This window comes from Ochotona princeps, chromosome 4, assembly GCF_030435755.1.
Source record: "Ochotona princeps isolate mOchPri1 chromosome 4, mOchPri1.hap1, whole genome shotgun sequence".
Taxonomy (NCBI): domain Eukaryota; kingdom Metazoa; phylum Chordata; class Mammalia; order Lagomorpha; family Ochotonidae; genus Ochotona; species Ochotona princeps.
In genome coordinates this window covers 31,250,207-31,277,237 of record NC_080835.1, presented here as the reverse complement: position 1 = coordinate 31,277,237, position 27,031 = coordinate 31,250,207, and the positions used below count along the sequence as shown (strand labels likewise).

The 27,031-nt window shown below is 36.8% G+C and overlaps 1 protein-coding gene across 3 annotated transcripts in view; it reads left to right on the top strand.

Annotated features, from left to right (window-relative positions):
- Window positions 1–26,352, top strand: part of METTL15 (methyltransferase 15, mitochondrial 12S rRNA N4-cytidine) — a 160,477-nt gene extending 134,125 nt beyond the window's left edge. For all 3 annotated transcript variants that reach the window (XM_058663239.1, XM_058663237.1, XM_058663238.1), the window contains 3 exons: window positions 2,107–2,298; window positions 5,306–5,484; window positions 25,739–26,352. In XM_058663239.1, coding sequence (XP_058519222.1) covers window positions 2,107–2,298; window positions 5,306–5,484; window positions 25,739–26,166 — 799 coding nt within the window. In that variant the 3' untranslated portion in view covers window positions 26,167–26,352. The remainder of the gene's footprint in view (window positions 1–2,106; window positions 2,299–5,305; window positions 5,485–25,738) is intronic.
- The last annotated feature ends 679 nt before the right edge of the window (window positions 26,353–27,031 follow it).

The following is a 27,031-nucleotide window of genomic DNA, read 5'->3' as shown; positions in this document are numbered from 1 at the left end:
CATTGAGTTAAACTTAGCTTTCTATATCTGAGAATATTTTCCTTTCATTGTGGGGAGAAGTTCGACTGATTAGACTTTTGTCTTTTGGCCTATTTTATTTTAATTGGCCATTGCAACCCTGAATGTAATGTTTCTTCTCTAACTTTTCTGAATATTTGCATTCCTTTTTTAAATTTTGTTAAGACTCCTCATTTTTTTGTTTTTGTGTATTTATCTTTTTTGCTTTATCATCCTTTTTTAAATAATAAGATGATTCCTTTACCTTTTTTGAAAGGCAATTTGAAACAGAAACAGAAAAGAAACAAGTTGAGAGCAAGCATCTTGCATCACTGTTTCATTCCCCCAATGATCACAATAGCCAAGTTTGTGCCTGGAGCCAAGAATTTCACCTGGGCCTTCTCATGTGTATCATGACGTTGAATAATTGGAAGTAGAGTATCCAGGACTGCTCATGATTGGCCCTTAGCATTGCCAGAAACAGCTTAACTTCCTCTGTCATGGTGACTGTCTCTATTGTACTTTTTGAATGTGTAGTTTATAATCTTCAGTCAGTTTTGTTAGCTCTTTTTCATTATCTTTAATCATTGTCTTAACCCTACTTTGTCTTTTCTCTTCTGGAATTCCAGTAATATATTTGCTGTATCTATGTTATTATATCTGACCTGTTCATATAGAAGATGTTATTGTATCTAGAGCATCTTATATTTTTTTTCATGTTTTTTGAATGATATTCCTTCCTTATTCTAAATATTTTCTATTGAACTGTTTTTCATGTTCCTAATCCTAAGACTCTCTAAACGCAGCTACTAATTGATAAACAATTATTGCAATTTTCCTTTCCCATTTGATCTGATTGTTCATTTTACTGTTTTTGTAGAACTATATTATCTGACTTGTTTTTTAATATGTTAATCATTTTAACTTGATGCTGATAGTGAGGTTATTTCCTTAATTTTGGTTTCTATTATGTATTCCTTAAGCTTGGTTTATTGTTTTATCTCCATGGCTAACTATTTTCCAGATGCAAATAGAACAATTTGTTCCTCTCTTTTATTAGTTTCTATCATCTGGTTTTGTAAACTATTTAGTTATACATTTCTTTCTCTTAATGCAAAGCTGAAAAAACCATTGTATGTTAATCTTTATATGCCCTTCAAAATAAGTACTGATACATCAGGTATTCAACAGATATTTGATTAGTAAGTATTAACATATTTTTCATAATGATTTAAAAATAAATTACCAGTTCACTGTGAAATTACCCCCTTAAATAGGACATGACACACAAATAAATATCATAAATGGGAATTCTCCAATATGGTTGAAATCGATTCACTCCACCCTACAATAGACGGTGGGAATGAGATCTTAAAAATGTTGCCCAATTTTTCTCCTCTCATTCCTTTCCAAAAGAGCGTGCCAGTTACACTAAGGATTTAGAAACATTTTACTTTGAGTAATAAGGAGAATTAGTATAGATGCAAGGTCATCTGAACTCATTACCTGTCTACAGATGCAGAAGTTTCCATTCACTTCCAAATCACTGATGAATGCTACAACATTGCATCTACAAAAAGAGTTTTCTTTAATCATAGTCTTTTTCCTCAAGTTTATAGCTACATAGCAGTCTTACGCTAAATTATAGAAAACAGAAAGCAATTGGCTTTAATGTATTCTCTATATCCTTTTTTCTATGTTTTCTGGTTTATTTGTATGTTCAAATTGACTTGCTCATTAAAGTTACCTTTTTGATATAATAGTATGTCATTTTTTTATAACGCCGTAGATTTAGCCAAAAAAATGAAAAGACTGACATGATAAAGAACTTTTCTGTAATTGACATGTTGTAAGCCTGCACAGACATATAAATAAATTTTATTAATTAGTAAGAATGCAGTTATATTAAATCAGCTGAAGTGTCTGAAACCAAAGATGCACAGCTTCCTTTTCCATATGTCTTTATATCATGCTATGTGTGTGGTTGACACTCAGTAAATATATTCATTAAACCACCAAATAATGGGTTAGGCACCTTTGCATTAATCACAGACTGTAACAAGTACTTGAATAAAAAATGATTTCTTTATGTTTTGGGTTCATTCACAGTAAACAAGTCCGAGCGATGTTAGGGCAGTTCAGCCAAGCGGAAGATTTATTAATGAAAGCTGGAGTGCAGCCAGGGACTTTTGATGGAGTTCTTTTGGATCTTGGGTGTTCCTCCATGCAACTTGATGCTCCTGAACGAGGTTTTTCCATTCGGAAGGATGGCCCCTTGGACATGAGGATGGATGGTGGCAGGTGAGTATTATTGACGCACTTCTGCTCACGGTAAGAAATTAATTTCTGAAGAAGAGAACTCTGAATTCAATTCCTTCTTTTAAACTGCAGAACTCCCATCACCTGCCCTCATGTAATACAACCCATACATAAAACATTAGGTTTATTTGCTACTAATGTGACTTTAGCATTTCTCTGGATTTGGAATTCTAAAAGAAATAATTACTGTTTTTAATTGAAATAATAAACAAAATAAATTCCACAATGATTATTGTTTTCATTGATTCAATATGGGCATTTAGATTACTGGCAATATTGATAAATACATTGATAATGAAACAATGGATGCATCTTTATGCATACACAATGGGGTCTCTTGTGGGTAGCAGAATGGATTATGCATAAATCATATTCTTGGAGAATACTGCAAAGAAAGGCAATATTCTAGAGGTCAGTAATTGTATGATTTGTTTGGTCTCTCTAACAAGCACTTCAGTTGCACCTCTCCAAAGAAACTGGAAGTTTATGCTACTATATTAAGCCTAGTACTATACATAGGATATATTTTACACATCCTCTTCATTCCTCACCATGCTGGGAAAAAATAAACTTTGTTCTTTGTTATTCAAGTGGGCCTATACATGTTAACTTATGTATTAAAAATATTGCATTCAAGGAAATACATCAAAAGTGCCTTTTTTACATAACATAAATGTAAAGCACCTGTGTCTGTGCTCACCAGTGGTACTGAACAGGGATTGACCAACTTTGCTTTTAAAGCTTACTCTCCCTTTTAGGAAATGTGTCCCATAAAAGATGACTTTGTTGTAATAATTATTCACATATGCCTGTTCCTAGTGTTGTGTCATGACATGTTAACTTCAGTTGTGTGTTGTTTTGTTGGAACTTTATTGTTGCTTAAACTCATACTTTTTGTACATATTTTTGTCATTCATAGAATGAGTAATCTTATAAAGAAATACAATATTTTTTTTAAAACTCAGTGACTGACAGATAGCAAAGGGCAAATTTGCTCTCGTATTTGGAAATTGAGATACTTCTCCAGGGGCAATAAAATATTACGAAAATATTTTTTCTTCATTTGTCTTAAATAAGGTGCCCTCTGAAATAGAATTACCCAAGAATGTTACTAGTAGTAAATCCTCTTATTGTTAATGTAGAGATTTACCAGTAAATTTTAGTCTGAGATACTACTCCAAGACCTTGACAATAATATTGTTTCCAGTAATTAATCTGTAACTTATACATAATGGATACTTTCAGAGTTAAGAAAATGTGTCTTTAAGTGGGTCGCATGGATGACATAAACCGTAACCTACTGAAAAATATTAACAGATTGGACGAAAGTATATGGCATTCAGAAAGAGGATTGAAATTATGTTAATTACATAGTAAAATCAGAGCTTCAAATGTGTGCAGTAGTTAAGCCAAGTTGTTGTACAAGATGAGATAGTCCAGTCATCAACCCACAAATGTCTGTGTCTATATCCATTTATTAATTACATGTATTTCTACTTCTTTCAACAATTCTTTGAAGTTAAAATGTTACCTTCAACAGACTGATAGATATATGACTGCTTATGAAGGACCGTACTATTGTATAATATGGAGAAAATCAGTCGGAGGTTGGGAATTTGGAGAGCAGGTAGGGAAATCCCAGACCCTATGCAATTGTACCATAATATTAAAGATAATAATAATCAGTGTTACTTTCATTACACAGATTTTTAAAAAATGAGACTCCAATAGTTAAAACCTTAATTAGGAAGGCCAAAATTCTATTCTAAATTGATCTGACCAAAGATCACATCTTAAGCCTGAAAACTGAAAAGGCAAAGCCCAATGACATGCAAAGATGGCTCAGCTCACCATTTAAGATGCTTATTAATATAAAGTAACCAAAATAGACAAAAAAGTAATCTTAAGATCTGAATAACCATGTTGACAAGAGACAAATGGAGAGAATGGGAAATGAAGAAAGGAAGTACATGGTAAAACAAGGGACAGAGTAAAAATAGTCAGATTTTCTCCTGGAGTTATAGGTGTATTAGCAAGATATAGTTCAGCATATTCAGCTGGCACTCAGTTTTTCTATGCAGCTCCTCTCTAGTTTGAGCCTCAGGTCTTAAAACTACCGTATTTTTATTATAGTCCTCCAATGTGGCCCCTACAATTAATAGAATATATGTAACATATGAGTAGTAACTATCATTGACAAAGTGTTTCCTAGCATGTAAAGTAAATGCTAACATATCAGACTTCTTTGGAGTATTTCCCTAAAATAATATATAATGATCTTTTCTGCTATCATATTTTATTCTCTTTGGGCAAAAGTCTGGAAGGTATTTTTTTTAGCAATTGCAATTATTATCCAGGCTTGCTTCATATTGTTTGTGAATTATCGGTTTTTACCTTATGTTTGGCATAGGTGGGTATACCAGTGTTGTTAAGCAATGGAAATAACACGCATTACTGCCGGTAATGTTCTTGTTTTTGAGAGGGAACCTGACCTGTTGTATCTATATAGACAAAGTTCTGTTTGTGTCTACACAGAGTTGATTACTTGTCTCAGATTTAGTTAAGTTCTCGAGATCTGAAGTTCATTCAAATTTCATCAGCAAGCTTCGTATCTTCCATGCCAAAAATAAAAAGATAAAACTAATTTACACTTCAACAACTTTAATGTAAACATTTTTCAGGATTTTAGCTAGGAGAAAATGTATAGAATCAATAATGGTAACTTTTTTGGATTAAAGATAGTGAAATAACTTCCTGGTGCTTTGAATTTTATGAATGTTGTAAATAGTCACCACTTGCCACCATAATGGTAGTTATTTGAAATGAAAAATCTGTTTCATTCATCTCAGACTTCAGTATCTGAGTTTAAAATCTCTGAAGTTCTCTTAGATTGTGTGTGTTTCCAACTTTAGTTCTCAGTACCCTTCCGTTTGACCTCCTGTCAATGAAAACTGATGTCAGTGGACTAATTGAGTGTTGTTGTGTGTAGGTACCCTGACATGCCCACCGCTGCTGATGTTGTGAATGCTTTAGATCAACCGGCACTTGCCTCCATCCTCAGGACGTATGGGGAAGAAAAGCATGCCAAGAAAATTGCTTCAGCAATCGTGCTGGCACGTACTGTCTGTCCCATCACCAGAACCCAGCAGCTTGCCAGAGTCATTGCAGGTACTCTTATTAATTTGAAACAATGTCTTAGATAATAAGAAAGAAAAAAATATGTGTACATACACACACACACACACACACACACAGACTCACACACATTCACCCCCAAATTCCCAAAGGGATTCATTTGTACTTGAAATCATATAAGGTAGAATTGTGTCTGTCCTTTATCAGTATTGTATGCTTTCTCTGTCAAACACCTCTTCTACACATACACACAATTTTGGAAAAAATATACCTTAGTTTACCAATTGAGGTAAAAGGAGTTTTTAATGTGAGGTACTTTATCATTTTTGCTGGCAAAGTAAAACATTGTCTAGAGCAAAGAGATCGCCTGATCTAGCGCAGAGAATGGCAAGCATCTTGTGTAACACTTGACATTACTTTTCTTACTTTCACCTTTCTGCATTTTAATATTTCGGGCAAAAGGAGAATTGCGTTGCCCAACTACTAAAATAAAATCCAGTGACTCATGTGTCTATTCTAAACAACCAACTAACAAAGGATGTGTGATGTATAGGTTATTCCACTTTGTGAATGCTAACTAAATCAGCCAGAGGGGCTTATTGAAACATTTCATCTTTTCTGCTGTTTGCCACCATAAACCTCTTGAAGCTAAGTCTAGCCAGGAGATGCTTTATTATAGCCTTTCTTTTCGAAGCCTGAGTTGTTTCACAGCTGCATTTCATGATGAAAAATCTTTAAGGTAAGAATGCAACTCGTGCAGTTGTTTGATGGAATTCCATTGGAAAGTCCTGCATCTGGCTGCACCAATTGAAATCCTGTATCATTTTTGTTTGCCAAATGTGTTAAGATTCTTTTCAGTGATTCCTATTAAGTTACATAAGTAATCATAAATGGAAAAATAAAGGATATCTGAGTAGTTTATCGAAAGAACCCGATATTGGATGCTTCTATGTATTATTCATAGATCAAGCAATAAAATTTATAAATTCAGATCATTACAATTTAGAGATTATATTGTAATTGTATATGACATAGGTAAGGTTAGATTCTACAATGTTAGGCTGATAATATGTAATAATTGAGTAAATTTTTAATTTTTTAGGCTGTATACCTCAGGGCTTTCCCAAGCTACCATTTAGATTCCTTTATGCAAGTGAGAATAGAACTCCTCTTAGCTATGTGAATATAAAATATTCCATGATGTTTTGTTTTCTCAAAAAAAAGTTTATGCTAGCATGCTGACATTAAATGCATCCTATCTTTTATCCTATTTTTCCCCTCTCTATATTCATTAGAATGCCTCTACCGTATCCATTCTGTCATTTTTAACTCTGTATTTTTTTCTGTCCCCCATATTGGAAATAAAGGCAGTAAGAAGTCACAGTTTCTATTCATAAGAAAATCTAAAAATTTCTGATGCCGAGAGTTTGGAAAAAGAGGACATACTAAAAAACTAGAGGGAAAAAAAACAAAAGCTTCCACATTATAACTAACAAACATGAGGCTTGCTCAAGGTTATGGACTAATATTTATTGACAGTACTAATCTGGAATAGTACAACTTGGAAGCTCATAAATTTTATTCATAGCTGGGAATCTGCCTTTAAAAAATCAAGTTGGGCCCAGTGTGGTGGCCTAATGGTTGAAGTCCTCACCTTGAAAGCACCTAGGATCCCATATGGGCGCTGGCTCTAATCTCAGCAGCCCCTCTTCCCATCGACATCCCTACTTGTGGCCTAGGAAAGCAGTCGAAGATGGTCCAAAGCCTTGGGATCCAGCACCCATGTGGGAAACCCTGAGGAGGTTCCTGGCTCTTAGGTCCTGGCTTTGGATTGGCACAGCTCCGGCCCTTGCTGTCACTTGGAGAGTGAATCATCAGACAGAGGATCTTCCTCTCTGTCTCTCCTCCTCTCTGTAAATAAATTTTTAAAAAAATATCAAGTTAACTTTTCTCCCAAGACCTTAGTGTAAACCTAGGGAAATAACATTGTTGGCATTCGATAGAAATTATATGGAGCAGTTTAAGTATTTTCGCAAAAATTGTGATTTAAAAATCACATTAGGGCTGTGACAAGTTATATGGTATTTGAGAATATTTCTATATATTGGTAAGTAAACCTTATTTTATTAAACACTATTAACACATTAACTTCTGTGTAATGAGTCCATTTCCATCTCTAATATTTCCTGATAACGACAAAATTCATTCATGATAATAGGCTTTTCTTGTAAAAGAGGAAGTAGAAAAAATATTTTGTGTTCAATAATGACATTTTTAGGAGAGACTACAGAGTACCAAGTACTATATTAAGCACAAAAACGTTGAAAATGAATCTGGTATATCCCCTGTGTTTACAAAGCTTACAGATTAATAGATTATGTAGTGGAATTACTGAATTAAAATTAAACTGAATCACAGTATAAGCCTTTAGTGAAAACCTAATTGATTGGTAAAATTATGATTATGTAGTTAGTAGAAAATCTGACAGAATTATTAAACCTATACATCCACATGTGATAATTATCAGTTATTTTTATTTAGCAAATTTAGTAATTATCTTTTGTTTAGGTCAATTTTTAAATTAGCTTGCCATCTCATGGTTCTTGTCAAAAGCAAAATATACCAGTCACTTTTCAGATCATTGAAATTTACATGAAAAATTTTAGTACAAGTCATCAATTCACTGACAGTCAAGAAGTGAAAGAAATTTCATAATATTATTAGTATGTAAGTATAAAAGGAGAGAGGCTTCATAGGTACTTGTGATTCATGTTGACTAAATGTGTACGCCTATTCCCTAACCGGATGTTTTCTGCTTTTATTCTGACTCATGAACTAGGTACATGGCTAGAGCTTAATGAATGTTTGTTGAACAAATAAATCAATAAAATAGTATACATTCTCAGCCAAAGTAAAATGAAAATTCAGGGGAAAAAAAGTCTAAGTTGTTAAGTATTACTCAAAATCAATTGTCCTCTGCCCTTCACATTGAAAGAGATAGAATCTCAGCATCACAGTCGTCTCTGTAAATTAAAGTGTCTTGAGGGCTAGGTTAGACTCCCTGGACAATGGAATTGAAAGTATACAAGTTCTATTTCAGATTGTGTTGTGTATTTGCTCCTTGAACTTAAGTATATCACATTGATGATCTCATTTCCTGATCTTGAAAATGAAATAATCAGTTATTGCTGTGATCAAAAAAAGAACGGTCTGATTGACATAAAGAATATTCTCTGTGAAATTTGAAGTGCAAGTATTCTTGAAAGTATTTTTTGTCCTCTATCCAGAACTGTAATCCAGAAAGCAAATAGATACATAAGTTAGGACTCTTAGTTCTTTCATTTTCACTTCCACAGCTCTGTGGCTAAATATTATTTCTGATGAACTGAACACTTCATTCAGAGCTGTTCTTCTGTTATTTGACTTTCAAGAATGAGAATAATTTTTTTTCTAATTGGAACATGCATGTATATGTTTGAACAAAAACATGTTTACCTATGAAATGTTATTATTCTTTGAAATTATATAACAGATTGAACTCAACCAATGAAACATTATTTAGAATAATGGCTCATGCCTCATATTGTTCCCAAAATGATTGTTATTTTCTAGCGAAGTTTTATTAATCTTCCATAATATAATAAAGCAATCATTAAAAACTTGTCACTGTCATTGAATTTTAGTGGAAAAATACTTTTCCTAATGAGATTTCTCAAACAATTCTTTCCTTGTGTTATTATTTGGCAGTCTACATATTGTGTCCTCCATATTTTCTGCAAAACACTCTGTATACTAACATTTCTATCATTAATAAATTAAAAATAAAAGTTTGTTAACATGCTAAATTATCACTTTCATGGAAAATTATATGATCAAAGGTATAGTCAGCTTTGACATCAGAGTGTCGTCATTGCCCGTGCCGCTACCTATGGTTGTGCAGTTACCTCTTCTGTCGTTTCACTTTTCTCAAGTTCAGTTTATTGTACACTATGTGTACTAACTTAACTTCGTACCAATTATCAAATGACATTTTGTAAATAAACTTATTTTCATAAGAATCCTTCTAAGAGACATGCTGTACAAGAAATTCAACTCAGAATAAAATGAAATGTTTCAAAAACCTGAAATATTCTTACTTTCTGAGAAAAAAAATCTGACTATTCTCATTTTGTAGTACCAAGCAAGTGACTATTTCTGGCCTTGTTGAGTTATTTAATAATGATAAATAATGCTAGCTAACACCTGTTTAACAAGTAACAAGATATACCCAAAATTACTTTCATGTGTTAATTCACTTTATTTTTGTAAGTATCCAGAAGGCAGCTACTATATTTTTTATTTTAAACTTATTTTATCTAGTTATCCATTAATGGGCAACTGCACTGATTCCATATCTTAGCTATTGTGACTTGAGCTGCAGTATATGTGGGTATACAAAAATGTCTTATACGGATTTTATTTTGTTTGGAAAAGTTCCCAGAAGTGAGATGGCTGGTTCACATAGTAGATATGATTAATACCTGTTTAGTGGATGAGGAGACTGAAACATGCAAAGGTCAGGTGAGGTCAGGCATTTGACACTGCATGGGTTGACTGCATCCCGTATCAGTCCTTCAGCTGGAGTCCTGGCTCCCTTTCACATCCAGCTTCTTGTTAATGTGTGCCATGAGAAGAAGCTAATGATGACTTAAATACTTGGGTACCAGATACCTATTGAAGAGGCAAATTGTGTTTCACGGTTCCCTGCCTTGGCCTCCTTCCCCCCAACTTTTGGTGGCATTTCTGGAATGAACCAACAGATGGAAGGGAAGAAGCTTGATCTTTCTGTTTTTCTCTCTTCTCCTATGCCTTCCTCCCTCCCTCTTAAATAAATAAATAAATTCAGTTAAAAAGTATTAGATGATTTATCTCATATCAAGTTCAGCTGAAATTGGAACTGGTTTTGGAAATTACAAGTCTCAACCTACCTCTTTTTTTTTTTTTTTAAAGATTTATTTGTTTTTATTGGAAAGGCAGATATACATAGAGGAGGAGAGACAGACAGGAACATCTTCCATCTAATGATTCACTCCCCAAGCAACCACAACGGCTGGAGCTGAGCCAATCCGAAGCCAGGAGACTTCCAGGTCTCCCACGTGGGTGCAGGGTCCCAAAGCTTTGGGCGGTCCTCGACTGCTTTCTCAGGCCACAAGCAGGGAGCTGGATGGGAGGTGGAGTCACCGGGATTAGAACCTGTGCCCCTATGGATCCTGGAGAGTTCAAAGGGAGGACCTTAACTGCTACGTTATGGAGCCAGGCCCTCAACCTACCTCTTGTTCCAAATCATGACAGTGCTTTGTTTATTTGAAATGTAGTTTACACACACACACACAAACACACACGGGGCAGCGAGGGGAGAGACAGACAACTTCCATCTGCTGCTTCACTTTCCCAAATGGCTGAAGTAGTCTGACCTGAGCTGATCCAGCGTGTAACTGGGACCTAAGTAAGCCCTTGGACTATCTTCTGTTGCTTCCCCAGGTTCATTAACAGTAAGCTGAGCCAAAAATGGAGTAGCCAGGACTGGAACTAAAGGCCATTTGTGATACAGGTGTGGCAGACAGCAGCTTTACACTATGCCACAACACTGGCCTCCTCTAGGTACCTTTATTGCTGTAAAATATAGCATGTGCCATAACTGGAGGGTGCTAAGAGCTCAAGCTATAAGGAATTCCAGGTAGTGGTGAGGGAAAGCTGAGAGTTTTCCCAATTTTTTGTTGTTGTTGTTCTTTCCTTTGAGTGATAAATTGTCATTAAATTGACTCTCTAATTTTAGTACATCAGGCCAGAAGAATTCATTTAGTACCAGGAGTGCTTTGTCGCCTATGTGTTTGTTCTGCCAGATATTGCATTTCATTACTCTTAACTTTTATAAATTCTTTCACTCTGCATATGGTTATGCCAAGTGCTTTACAAATGTATAACAATGATGGCCTTTATTCCAGTTCTTAATGTCTTATGTCTCATTTCTAGTGCCGAACACATATTAGCTATTTGAGAAAAATAAAACAATACAAAGAATTTACCTGAACTGGGTTTCTGAGTGGAAAAATTCTTCTTCACACACACACGTAAAAATAGTTAAAACTTCATGATTATAATATATATCCTCATTTATCCATCACAAATGCATTTTTATCTAAGTCATAAAATTAGTAAGAAACTTAAAACTTTAAAAATGTTTAATGCCACCTACTGCCATAATGCAGATATGATTCTGTATATTTGTCTTTTCCTTCTTCGATTTTTGGTTGAAATAATTACATGCATATAATTTTAGTTTATTTCATATCTTATATTTTATCAACTATTTTATCAATATTTATTGATATTTGTATCAGTAGATATCAGAGAAAACATAATTTAGTTGTTTGCTATTTTTAAGTATTTGTCTTCCTAGTGGTATCTATTAAAAGCTGTGTGGTAAATAGTTTGGGCATGTTTTAGGGACTTGTGGTGGGAGGAAGGCTTCTTCCTTTAGGATGAATCCTCTAAATGGAGTTAAATACATATATCTGCCTTGATTTGTTATAATATTGCTTTTAAAATGGATATCTTCCTTCTAAAAACTGAAGCCTTTTCTGAAATTATTCAAAGCACTTTTCCTTAAAGCAGTTTATTAAGATTAAGCCTGAAGGAAAATAAAAGAAATTAGGAGGATGTTCAGGTTTGAATTTGGATATGAGGGGGGAAATGGGTGTATTTTTTATATATGGAGAATTTTGTCACATACTCTTTAATTCATCGGAGTCTGCTAGTTTTTCAACAAACCAATTTGTGTAAATCATAGAACATAACCTCTACCATCTGGAAGTTTATATTTCAATAACAGAAAAAGAAATTTGTAAAAGATAGAGAACTTTACTCTTGCAGGAAATAGGCTAAAATGGAGCAAGCACGTTTATGTTGAAATGTAAAATTTAATTTTATGAGTATGCACTGATCTTACAAGAGAATCATTATTAATTACTTTCTCCTGTTACCATCTCCACAGTATAGAAGGCGGAAATGGCTTAAATTTGGGAGAAATACATTTTGCCCTGTAAAGTTTCAAATAACGCATGTTATTTTGAATTTCAAATATACTAGACTCTCTTGCTATAGCTTTTGTTTTGTAATTACAACATCTAGGAATTAGGTCTCAGTCGTTCTTTAAGCTTTTGAAAATTGAATGGAAATACTCAGGTCATTGAAATAGGTAATAGAAATTATAAATCATTTTGATCATCCCATCCATGTTGAACAAGTTAAAGCATAAAGTTATATGCTTTATATTCACATAGTTTTATTCAAAAACTGCATATGTAAAGTTTCAGTCCTTTGATTCTGTTCTGTTTTTCTTATTTCATCTCAGCAGGTAATCTTTCTTGCTATGTTTTTGTTCAAGCCTATAACTTGATTTTTCTCCTTATTATACGAGGATTTGTAAACCTCAGCCACCCATAGTGAGATCATGTTGTCAACAATTCTAACCTGGTGGGAATTAAGGATTAGTTCAGACGGTGAACAAGATTCAAAACCTCACTGAGTAAAGCAGATTTTATCCAGAACCATTCAACTCCACAGGTTTTAATTAACAGTTTGAAATTTGTAATATTGCTTGAATTTCAAATAGGGGAGAATTTAACACTATATTAAAGGAACCGAGGCAAAAGGACACAAGTTGCGTCACAGTGACTTATTAAATGTAATGGAAATTCAGCAAATGCCGGCACACAGGTGCAGGAGCTGAATTAATTTTTAAGCCCTACCCCTCAAGGGGAATTGTAATGCATCACGTTGACAGCCACAGCACGTTGCTAATTTCATTCACAAGCTTAAAAATCTCAATACATTTGAACATGTGAATGTATTAAATTTTAAAAGTGTAAGTAGCATAATGGTATCCCAGAACTAAAAATGATAATTTCTCTCTGGGAGTCAAGTCATTTGTCTAGTCAGAAGCATGGTGCTTTTTATGAATGAAATCTATCTTGCTGCTTCCCCATATAAATTATGTTCTATTATTATATATAGTACAGACTGTTACTAAGCAAGATTTTCCTCTGCTTTTAATATGAATCCTTTGTGAGGCAGAAGAAAACTGAATCTTTACTGAATCTTTCCTGATAGATTTTCCGGTTTTATCATATGTGAAGAAGGTCGTTGAGCAATACATAGGATAAATGATAGTGGTGCCATTTTCTTGGGGTTATGCAAACACACACACCTGCATACAGAAAAGAAAAAGGAATTAAGAATATTTTTATTATAGCCTTAAAATTGTAAGTTATGGGGGCCCAGCGGCATGGCCTAGCGGCTAAAGTCCTCGCCTTGAAAGCCCCAGGATCCCATATGGGCGCCGGTTCTAATCCCGGCAGCTCCACTTCCCATCCAGCTCCCTGCTTGTGGCCTGGGAAAGCAGTCGAGGACGGCCCAAAGCTTTGGGACCCTGCACCCGCTTGGGAGACCCGGAAGAGGTTCCTGGTCCCGGCATCGGATTGGCGCGTACCGGCCCGTTGCGGCTCACTTGGGGAGTGAAACATCGGATGGAAGATCTTCCTCTCTGTCTCTCCTCCTCTCTGTATATCCGGCTTTCCAATAATAATAATAAAAATCTTAAAAAAAAATTGTAAGTTATGAGCTGACTCACACTTTGTTTTCACCAAATTTGGGATCTGTGGACTCTGAGAATTTGATGGAAATAGTGGGGCAACTACATAAAAAGTTTCAGGTACACACAAAATCTCACAAAAATATCATGAAGTTCATGAGTTTCTGTGTTCAGAATGCCATTTATGTACAGCTTAACCTCTGATCTTACTCAGTAGATAGTCCACCTACTATGGACTATTCCCAGGCCTGGGATTAGAGATTAAAAATATAACAAAGTATGTCTGGGCATTTTATAGCCTGGTACACATTTAAAGACAAATGGGATACCATGGTAAATACTTCAATGAAATAGGCATTAAAAGGTCATTTTAAAAGCTTACTGGACAAAGTGGCATCTATGTGAATATTAAGGATGAGCAGATACAAACTACAGAGATAAAACCACATTTCAGGTTCAGAGACGAGAGAACAAGGAGGACTTCTTTCATATTAAAGTCATGTGTTTACAAGAAACATAATAACAAGAGATAGATGTATGGGAAAATATTTCAGTTTTCTCTGTCAGCATTACTCAATATTTGTATAAAATAAAAGGAGTTAAGTTCAACAGTGCAAAATTTTACGTATCCCAACTGTTTATCTTATTTCATGCACAACTCTGTCCATTTCTTATTGCTTAGATAAAAGAGACTAAGTAAAACTAAAAACAACTGTAAAAGGTTCCCATCTTAACAAATGAGTTAGGAAAACCCTGTATGTATGTACTATGAAGGATGAGTCTAGATTTTTAATCAGATTGATGTAATCCATACCTGTCCAAAAGTCTTTTGGTAATGGTAGCCGTAGCAGCTATTTTTTAAACCCACTATTGAGAAAGTAGATGAAATAGAGACAAATGCACAGCCTAATAACCTGAGCTAACAATAAGTTATTTCAATAGAACCAGAAAGACAAAAGCCAACGGTATTCATTACCGTTCCCAGAGCAGTTGCCCCTTCACCAGATGTACACTCTTTAGACCTGACAATGCGTATTTCCCCAAGGGAGATGTAGAGAAAAAGCCAAACTCTTGCAACTTGATGCAAAGTGATTTGGCTTCCATTAAAGCATCTTTCAGTAAAAGGCTATTCAGTCTTAGGGTAAAGATTCCACACTCATTTTCTTCCAGAAAGTGAGACTGTTATATAAATTACCAGACATGGAATCAGAGCTTTTGAAAATCACTTTAAACCATGTAATTTCATTTTAATTTTCTTCAACTCTAATCTGGATAAAAGAGGTGAGATGGTTTGGTGAGCGTATCATTATAACATTGTTGCTTTATGGGCTTGCCAAAGTGTGTCTCAGATAAACTAGTTGATTCTGGGATGAATATCTTATCTAATATATTGCCACTTTTGTTAGAGTGGTATACGCTTCATATTAAAAACACCCAAAATCCTGTGAAGTTAGAGAAGTTGTTTACTTTCAAATAGAAATAAGGATATGTTCTTTTAAGAATTTTTTATAAAAATGTAATAACATTATTAAAATATGTGAAACATAACTATCACAAAATTATCTTAAGTATTTTCCCAATTTATTATCCGGAAAATAAATTCTATGGAATGGCTTATTGTTCCTAAAAACATTTTCTGTTGTCATCAGTATCTGGAGAATGTGGGTAAATAGCAAAAGTGCTTCATAGCTTTGCCATGTTAGGGATATTATGAGTGTCCAAAGGAGGAATGCAACATCCTGCATGTTCCAAACCTACTTCACAATATACTTACTGGTGTTTGGTTGAGATAAAAAATATTATAGTTCACAAGGCCAATCTTCCAGAGAAGAGTGATTTTATAAATGCTATCTTTTATAGGGTGCCAAGATTTTTTTCTTTTTATTACCAAAATAGCACATACAACCATTATGTATAGCTGTCACTTTCTTGAGAGTAATGACCATCATTATGGTTAATAAGTTGGCTAAATTAGTAAATAATGCATGGCATTTTACCAAAAATTTTTGATGCCAGTTAAAAGTAAAATTGTTTAAGTCTAGACAATTCCTAGTAGCCTAAGATTTAATTCAGTTAATATATGGGCTAAACAAATATTTTTTTTTGATTTATGAAAACAAAAGGGATATTATAGAATGATTTTATCTGTGTAAAGCTAATGTTTCTTTTCTTTTTTTTTTCTTTTTTTTTTTTTTTTTTTGAGTGGAAGTAGAATTATAGCACAGAGAGTTGTAGAGAAAGAGCAAGATCTTTCATCCACTGGTATACTCCCAATAATATGCAATTGTTGAGTTCAAAGCCAGAACGAGGGGTTTCCCCAAAGTCTCCCACATAGATGCAGTAGTTCAAGCACTTGTTCTGTCCTCCACTGTTTTCCGTGGCCATTAGCAGGGAGCTGGATTGGAAATGGGACAGGCAGTGAACCAACAGGGACACATGCAGGACGTGGATTCCAAAAGCAAAGACTTTTGCTATGCAAGGACACCTGGTGGTATTCCTAAGAAAGAAGATAACTGTGCAGAAAGCTGTTCCATAAAGACTATAGCAAAGGAATCAGAAAAATAGAAGAAGTGTATTATCAAAATATGTGAATACCAGTTGTATGAAGTATGTGGCAACAGAAATGTCCACATTTAATTATCAATATAATCTTCTGGCCAGATGGTTGAAACATAACCTGAAGAGCTTAGGTTAATGCAGTCAAGGTTCTTGCAAGTCTTAGCATCCTAATCGAACTAAAAATCGGAAAGAATGATTTCTCCTTTTTCAATCATTAAAACTTTATATACTTTCAAAATGAAGTATGGCTTTTTAAGCAGAAAATGCATCATTAATTTAAACATTACAAAAAGCTTTCACTTCATTCGATCTTTTTATTTAAAATGTTTTATATATTTTACAGCAGAAAACAGTAAATAAACAAGTATGTGTAGGACATTCACAAAGTTTATACTAGAAACTCTTGATACTTTTAATTTGTTTTTTATAATGATCATATCTGAGTAGTAGTCCCATCCCATCTTGTAATGCCGGAAAAGATAAACAATCCTTGAAGTGTTTTAAAGAGGGAATCAAATGGATTTGAAAAACCTGCCCAGCCATACTAAATGCCAAAGAAATGCAAAATAAGCTATTTGCCTACTACTAGGCTAATCAGGGTTAAAGAATTGGAAACATGGTAGAGAGCTGGACTCTCTCATATAGTGTTGATGCAGGTAAATGGGTGCAGTCTATCTAGAGGATGAATTTAGATACATTGATCCAAATGTAAGTAGGCCTAAATACCCTTTGCTTTGAGAACTTTAATTCTGCAGACATACAAGTGGCAAATGTTTTTCTGGAATTGTGATTATTATTTTACCTTGTAGAATTTTTCTGCTATGTAGAAATTTGAAATAGATATTCACATGTTTATTGCAGCATTTTTTTGTGTGTATGATAGCAAAAGTAGAAAAAAATCCTTATTTAACCTGCTACAGTGGCAATGTGAGGGTTACCAGAAAAAAGAGCACCTGGATTTTCTCTGCTGTAGTACAGATGTCCTCTGCAGTACCCATGGGCTACCATGTCCTCTATGTGCATCATGGCCTGCCATCCAGCACTCCATACTTTACACTGAAAATGACCAGTTCTCATAGGTGAGCTCATTGTCCTGAGCCAGGGTCCCAGACCAAGCCAGACCTCGAACCCTGGGGCTCATATAACCAGCACCCACTGCCCCCAGACTGGCATGGCTCATCTCATGTCAGCATCCACCAGCAGGTGCTTCAGCCTGGCCTTGACCAGTCAGGCCACCATCCAGGCTCCAGTTTGAACTGACTGGTGTTGTGGCTTGATCCAGCTCTTCCTACTGCACCTCATCCTGGTTCTCAGATCTGCCAGTGGATGTTATGAACTGGCCTGCTTTGGCCCACCTCCAGACCTGATCCACATGTGTGCTGGCGGGTACTGTAACCTTACCTGTTTTGGGCTGCTCCTTACCTTGATTCTTGCGCTTACCTGCAGGTACTACAACCTGACAAAGGAGTTCACCAAGCTGCTCTATCTGGTGTCCTCCAAGTGGCAGATCTTGCACACTCTGGTGGGTCTTTGGCCCAGGTTGACTTTGTCCGCCTCTTGTCCTGTAGGAACTGTGTCCTTGCCCAGCCAGCTCACAGGCATTCCGGTTCTTACTATTGGATGTTGCAGCCCAGCCACATCTGGTTCGTGTCCAGAAACAGCTCCCACATGGTTAAGCGGGAGCCAGGACCTACCTCAGCCTGTTCTACACCCACCTGGACTTCCACAAGTACCACTGGGTGCTGGAGTCTAGCCCAGTCTGGCCCTCCCCACACCCAGTCCACACCCACGCCAAAGGAGACTGCAGTCCCAGAGAAGTCATTCCTCATCTGGACATGAAACCGGCTCATCCTCACCTGTGCCGTCCTTCAGACTGTCTGTAATCCCACACCACCAAATTCCTAAAGCATACTGCCAGGTGGCCTAAGGGCTTCACTTGGCGCTTTTGACACCCAGGCAGCTCAGCCCGTTTTCCCATCTGCAGCCATGCAATTGGGAGAGTCAAGAACCTGCAGCTCAACCCAGAATTGCTTGAGCTCCACCCATAGCATGATGGCGGTGGAAAGAGCCAGGATCTTGAGCATGCCTGGAACCACTTGAGGTCCACCCACAGCATGGTGGCCATGGACAGAAATAAAGCTTGAGCCTTAGCCCAGACTAGCTCAAGATCTGTCCACTGAATGCCAGTGGTGAACGGAGCTAGGATCCCAAGCCTCAAGCCTGGGCTGGCTTGAGTTCCCCCAGCTACAGCCATGCAGCCAAGCATTGGCTCCTCAGACCAGACTTCTAAAGTTACTTCTTTTTTTTTTTTTAATTATTTCTTAAAGTAAGATAAACTGAGTTACTTACCATTTCACAAATCATTCCTTCTATGTATGTACAGTATTGTTTATATAAATTTTCATGCAATTCTGTCTCTTGAAGAAAAACCTAGGGAGTAGTGACATTGATTTATTTCATATGCAACTGATAATAGGTTTCCAACTACTTAGACTGTTACCTGCTACCTTCCATAGAGTATATTAAAAAGAAGGTGGAGAGGGGAAGTCCTAAAGCTTTTGGAACTGATCATAAAATATTAAAAAAAAAAAAAAAAAAAAAGATGGTGGAATGAGGAGCAGAGCCAGACTAGAACCCAGGCATCAGCTGAAGTGCTGCACAAAACACCTGCCCTTACTTACTTGTTTACTAGTTACTTATCAACATGATTTGGGCTGTTATAGGCTTCTTAAAATTCTGTATAATGTTAGAATCATCTTGATAATTTTCACCAAGAGATCAGGTAGAATTCTGATAGATTTTACATCAAGTCTTAGGTCATTCAGAAAAGTGCCATGTTAATATGTCTTCCAACCCTTGTTTTGACATAAATTTATATCTTTTAAATTCCTTTCAAAATGTTTTTTTTAAATTATTTTTTAATAATCTTACTTAGTTGATTAGGGAACAAAGTGTCAAGGGCTACAGGGTGAAAGTGGGTAATACCATTGTTTCCACATCAGTATCATTTTACCCTGTATCTGGGGTGAGGGAAAAAAACAAAGGGAAAAGCCCCACCCAACCTCCCACCCATCCCAGATCCCCAACGGGAGGCGCGCTGTGAGGGTCCTGCTCATACAGTTTTGATAGTTCATCAGTTCTGGATTGCTGCCAATCTCTCAGTTCCAATCGCAATGAATCCTGTTCAGAATCCACTGGCTGACAGTCTCTTCATGGTTGGGGTTCTAAGATCAGCGGTTCAGTTGGAGGATCTCCAAAGAAACTTCATCTGAGATGATCCCAGGCCTGATTCTTGTGCGAGTTTGCTAGTACAGAGTCTGACACCGTCCGTCACACCAATCAGCTTATGCATATGCTGGTCGTTGGGATTGCTGGGTTCGTTCTGTTTCCAGCCCTGTCTTCCTTGTGAACCAACGGGTGTTGTAGTCCAGTTCGATCCTGCCCACTTCATACTCGATCCTCACGCAAACCGGTTGGAGCTGCAGCCTGGTTGGGGCGACTCCCCATAACCCCCACCATGCTTGCCCCCTACCCTGGTTCCCTTTCTTGCCAGTACGCACTGCAGGCTTGTCAAGTCTGTCTCACATCCCGTTTAGCTCTCGCACGTGTCGATGGGCATTGAAGCTCAGCACAACCCAACCAACCTACTATCCAGCCCACACACCTACTGGCAGGGGCCCTTCTGTCCAGCCACCCCTGCCCCTGTCCTGGTGTTTGTGCTGTCCAATGAGAGTGGTAGGCCCGAAGGAGGTGCCCACTATTTCCCTTCTAGGCCACACTCACTCTGAGATTATGCACTCTCCAGGTAGTTCTGGCATTTGACTTGACAGAATTAGCTCCAAGTGCCAGCCTCTGCCAGCTAGTACTGCGGCTAGCCCAACCAACCCTCACCCACTCTAGTTTTTGCTTGCACCAGTCGGAACAGTCAGCCCACCGTGGCCCTTCCCTTATCTATCCCACATGAGGCCCACAGGTGTAACAGCCCTGCCTATTCTGATCTGCCCCCATCCCAACCCACGCTTTCCAATGGAAAGCAGGGGAGCCCACGTTCCCCTGTCAGCTTTGCCTCCCCCTGATTATCACATGTGCTGTTTGGGCGCTGCAACCACATCTGGTACGGCTCATCTCACCTTGGCATTCCTTATTGTGTACTAGTATGTGTCATAACCGAACCTGGCTCGACCCACACTCTGTTCTGGTGCTCGGACTCACCAGCGGGTGATGTGAACAGGTTCAGCCTGGTCTGCCCCCAATCCATGCCATGTGTATACCAGTGGGATAATTTCCATAGCCTGTTCTGGGCTGTTTCCTATTGTGCTTCTTGCGCTTACCTGCAGGGACTGTGTCCTGCCAGAGGAGTTGCCCAGGCTCCTCCATCAGAAACTCCCAGTGCCAGGTTTCGCACATACCGGTGGATCCATGAGCCAGCCCTGTTCAGTTCGCCTCCTGTCCTAGCAGGAACAGTGGTGTTTCCTGACTGTTCTTCAACCCAATCTGGTTCTTATTGTTGGGTGTTTCAACCCAGCCATGGCTCTTCCATACCCCCATATAGCTTACACATGGTTCAGTAAGGGCTGAGACCTAGCCTAGTCTGTCATACATTTCCCCTGGTCCTGCAGAGCACCAGATGGTGTTGGGGTCTGGCCCGGCTTGGTGCTTCCAGCCCCAGTCCACACTTGTGCCAAGTGGGATTACACTTGTATCCTGATCGGAACGCAGCCCCATTTACAGTCTATGCGCTCATTGGTGGGAAACTCAACCCAGCTAGAGTATCCTCTTAGCTGCCCAACTGGGCCTATTCCCAGCCTTAGATCTTGTGGAGGCCAGTGGTTGCTCTGATTCATCTTGGTAGAGCCCCTCTCTTTTCCTGTCCCCTTAGATGCTGTGGCTTATCATCCCTGTCTTACGCAGATCAGTAGGTGCAAGGACCTACTTGGCATGACCTGTGCTGCAACCTGATTTCTGTTGTTTCTTGTGAGTTAAGGTTTGTTCAGCCCTGCCCATTCTGTCCCCTTCTGGTGGCAGCACGGCCCACCCAACATCCTGTTAAAGGATGCACTTTCAGGTGCTGCTGCCTTGACCTGCGTTGACTGTTTTTGGGTTCCTGCACCCGTGTGTGATGGCGCGTGGCATGGTCACATCTAGCTTAGTCCATCCCAACCCCAGCTTGCGAGCTAACCAGGGGAAAATGTTTTATAACCTTCAGAGCACAAGTTTATCATGCCTTTTATTATCGTCTTTTTAATTTTTAAATTATACATCTTTTGGAGTGCAGTGTGATGTGATATATTTGTACATTGTATTTAATTCTTTTGATGTTATGAATGAAATTTTCTTCTTAGTTTCATTTTTATGGACTTTGCTGCTGGTATAGAGAAACATGACTGATTGTTGCTTAGAAGTTTGGTACCCCATTGCATTGCGGAATTCCTTTATTCCAAAAGTTCGTGTCTGTGTGTGAGTACGTATGTATAAATGTCATGTTTACAAGGCACTTAGCAAACCTTATATAAAGTAGAAGATTTTGCATCAAAATAAATCTAGCTTTTAATTTCTTCTTCCACAAACATTTTGAAGTAGCCTCATATAAAGTCATATATAGGGAAAGTCATATATAGGGAAAGTGCTTCTTTTCTAACCTGAATTCCTGTTTTTCCTTTTCTTGTATGATTGATCTTACTTGAACTTTTAATACTGTTAAAATATACATTTTTACATTTTTGTGTCGAAATTTTAAATTACATTTTCAACAAATGTTTTGAAGTACCCTCATCTGTTTATTTTTAATTGGAGAAGGAAGGTATTACTTGTGTTGTTCTGAATCTTAAAGTTGCTGTAGAGGGTAGTGTTATCTGTGATTTTTTAAAAAATAATCCCTTTATTATGTTGAGATAATTTCTTTATAATTATACTTTATGGAGGATTTTTTTGATACACAAAAGAGATCCAAATTTTGTCAAATACCATTTTATGCATCAATTCAGATGATCATGTGGGATTTCTTTTCTTTTTGTTGATTTATTTCATTGATCAGTTTTTTTGTTGAACCATAGTTGTATTCCAAGAATAAATCTCACTTGGTCATGGTACATAATCCTTGCAATCTGTTGCTGAGTTTGACTTAGTAGAACTTTGTTTAATATTTTATATTCACACTCATAGAAAATGTTGGTCTATAATTTTTTTCTTGTGGAAAACACCAGTGAAGCCTTTTGTGTCTGGAGTTTTTATTTGGATAGTTTTTTGTTTGTTGTTTATTTTACTATTCAGATAATCTATTTCTCCTTAAACAGTTTCAGCTCTTCCATTTCAATGGGTATATAGTGTATTTAACATTTATTGTAAATGTTAATAATGTTGAATACATTTTCATGTTTTTTAGACTTTCTATGTCTTTTTTGAAATATCTTTTAAAATTTTATCCATATTTCAAATAAATTAATTGACTTCTTCTTACTAGGTTGACCTTACAATTATTTATTTGAGGGCCCGGCGGCATGGCCTAGCGGCTAAAGTCCTCGCCTTGAAAGCCCCGGGATCCCATATGGGCGCCGGTTCTAATCCCGGCAGCTCCACTTCCTATCCAGCTCCCTGCTTGTGACCTGGGAAAGCAGTTGAGGACGCCCAATGCATTGGGACACTGCATCCGCATGGGAGACCCGGAAGAGGTTCCAGGTTCCCAGCATCGGATCGGCGTGCACCGGCCCGTTGCAGCTCACTTGGGGAGTGAAACATCGGATGGAAGATCTTCCTCTCTGTCTCTCCTCCTCTCTGTATATCTGGCTGTAATAAAATGAATAAATCTTTAAAAAAAAACAATTATTTATTTGAAAGAGTTACAGGGAGGGAGAGAAAGACAGAGAAAGAGGGACAAATTTTCCATCCGAAGATTCATTCCCCAAGTAACTACAACAGCCATGGCTGAGTCTTGCCAAAGCCAGGAACCAGAAGCTTCATCTGAGTCACCGCCATGGGTCATAGGGGCTCCAGCACTTAGGTCATCTTCCTCTGATTTTCCTGGGCTATAAACAGGGGTGTGGATTTAAAGTGGACCAGTCAGGACATGAACCCACACACAAATGGAAACCAATGAGCAAGTGTCAGCTTATCCATTATGTCATAATACTAAGTTATATGTTTTTTGAGAGACTTACTTATTTGAAGCTCAAGTTTTGGGAAAAGAAGGCGAGACAAAGGGAGAGATCTTCCATCTGCTTGTTCACTGTGCAAGTGGTTAGAATGGCCAGGCCAAAGCCAGGGGTTTCATCCGAGTCTTCCATATTACTACAGGAGCCAAATACTTGGGCTATCCTCCCCCTGATTTTCCTGGAGTATTAACAGGGAATTGAATCAGAAATGAAGCAGCCAGGATATTAATGTTCACCCATATGATATGCCAGAATTGCAGGCAGTGGTTTATCCCATTATGCCTCAATAGTTAGCTCACACTGCACATTTTTATTGGGTTAGATCGTGCATTTTCACTGTAATTATTGACATTTGGATTTTTTGTCTTTGATTGTCACTATTTTGTTTTGCTGTCTTTCAGTTCTCTCTTTCGTATTAAATAATTTTTATGGACTATTTTTACTCTCCATAAGCTAGTTAGCTTTATTTCTTTGCGTTACTACTGTCTAGAGACCATAACAGGCAAATTTCACTTCCAGTAAAATATATGAATCTTGCAGCAGTATTCATAGATCCATGTATTCACTCTCATCGTTTCTGCTGTTGTCACTCATTGCATGTATTATCATAGAAAATCCTAGGAATGAATAGTTAGGTAATGTTTATCATGCATATTATCTTATGTATGAAAAACTTATCTCTTTATTCCTGTCTGAGTTTTCCCTTGGCTTCTTTTTATTTCAGCCTGCAGCATTTCCTTTGGTATTTCTTCAATGCAGATGTGTTAGCAATGACTTCTCACTTTTTATTCCTTTAAAAATATCTTTGAACCTTTATTTATGAAGAATCGTTTTAGGGAATATAGCCTTTTTGACATTTTTTATTATTGTTCTCAACTGTCTTATAGTTTTTCTTATGCTAGTGAGAAATAACTGTCAATCATTTTGTTAACATAGTGTTATTTTTCTTTAGTATTCACTTAATTTGGCTTGTAGTAGTTTGTTTATAGTATGTTTTGGTGCACCTTTCTGGTTTATTCTATTTATGGTTTCTTTAACTTCTTTCAACTATGAACGATATTCAGTGCTTTTCACCAAATTTCAAAGGTTTGAGTTGTTATTTCATATATATGTAAAATATGTGTATGTATACAAACATAAATAAATATTACTTTATATTGAATAAAGTAAACAAATTTCATATATTGCATAATGCAGATCACAGTGATACTGCCAAGCCACTCATCTTCTTCCTTTTTTTTCCCCTAAGTAGCATACTTTCTGTTCACTTCACTTCACACAGTCTTAATACTCCATTAGGTTAAAAATTTCAGCAACTAGTAAGTAGGAAAAAAATACACTGTTCCTCACAAGTATAGACAAAAGAAATAAACAATAATTAAATCTCAAAACATCAGTCTTGCTCATATTGGATACATTGCTTTGTAATCTGTGTATAAGTTACTACACATCAGAAAACAATATATTTGCCTTTTTGAGACTAGCTTCTTTCATTCAGCATAATGGTTATTTCAGTCCAATTTATGGTGGAAGACAAAATTGTATTATTTCTTATGGCTGAGTAGTATTTCATAGTGTATATTAACCACCTTTTCTTTATTCAGCCATCTGCTGATGAACATCTGGGTTGTTTTCGTATCTTAGCAATTTTGAATTAAAATGTGATTATCATGAGTATACAAATTCCTTTCATACTTGTTTACCCTTTGTATTTCACTGCTTTTTTGATTTCACTAAATAATGTTTCAACTGTATTTCTGACAGATCCTTTTAAACCTTGGCATGATGCTTTATTAGTAAGATGCATGAATGAGATGCCATAATTTTATAAGAAAATTTAATCCCTTGGATACTTGTATGTATGTGCACACTGTAAAACCCCATATATTTAGTGGAACATATTAATGTGAACTGCCACTTTCTCTGTTTCTACGCAATCTATTCCTAGGTGCGTTTCCTCCCTCTGCTATTTACGCTCGAAAAGACTTGCTGCAGCGATCTACGCATATTGCTACCAAGACCTTCCAGGCCCTTCGCATATTTGTGAACAATGAGCTCAATGAACTCTACGCAGGACTGAAGACAGCCCAGAAGTTTCTGAGACCTGGTGGTCGCCTTGTTGCCCTCTCTTTCCATTCGCTAGAGGATCGCATTGTCAAACGATTTTTACATGGGATAAGCATGACAGAAAGGTTTAACTTAACTATTAAACAGAAGGTGGCAGAGGCCTCACAATTGAGCTCAGAAGTCCCTGCAGGAAAAGCTCCTTTAATGTGGAAATTGATAAACAAGAAGGTACTTACTCCAGAGGATCAAGATGTACAGGAAAACCCCAGAGGACGCTCAGCTAAGCTTAGAGCAGCTATCAAATTATGAGAAAAGTACCATCATCTAATCTTCAAATTTTAGTTATTCCAGAATAACTGTATAGATCTCAAAATGTGAGAGTGTGGAGATTAATGGTGTTTAGCATTTTTTCTCAGAAAGCAACTTAAAAAAATATTAGCTTAACAGAAAATTTAACTCAACATCATGTCAATGCTCAGAAAATGCTCATCTTTGTATTATAGAAGTCAAAAAGATTGTTGTGTTTATCTCAGATTATGCAAAGAAAAACTATTATAAACATTTGCATGCCCTAGATTCTGAATTTAGTTATTAAAATTCACGGTAGACTTTCTGTAGCAAAAATGATGATCATGGAACTAATTTTTAATGTACCTATTTCTGAATAATTAATAGGCATATCTTTTTGCAGATACGTGCTTTATTCAGATTTTACCTTTTCAAATATTGGGGCCGTTATCATAGCATACCTGGTAAAGTCACCACCTACAATACCAATATGTATACTGTATGGATAACGTATGGATACCAGTTCACGTTCTGGCAGCTGTACTTCTGATCCAACTCCCTGATAATGGCCTGAGAAATGCAGAAAAAATGGACTGTCCCAAGTTCTTGGGACCCTGCCATGGTAGACCTGGATGAAGCTCTTGACTCCTGGCTCCTGTGACTGTCCTGGATCGGTCCTGGCCATTACAACCACTTTGGAAGTGAACCAATGGGTGAAAGCACTCTGTCTACCTCTTTGTAACTCTGAGTTTCAAATAAATAACAATTTTTAAAAGATTTTTTCAAAGATTTTTAAAATGCATTGTATTAGTAGATTTCACTGTTGAATTTGTAGTTCTTTATTGTAATAGATAATTTTCAGTATGACATTTATCACTTCTAAATA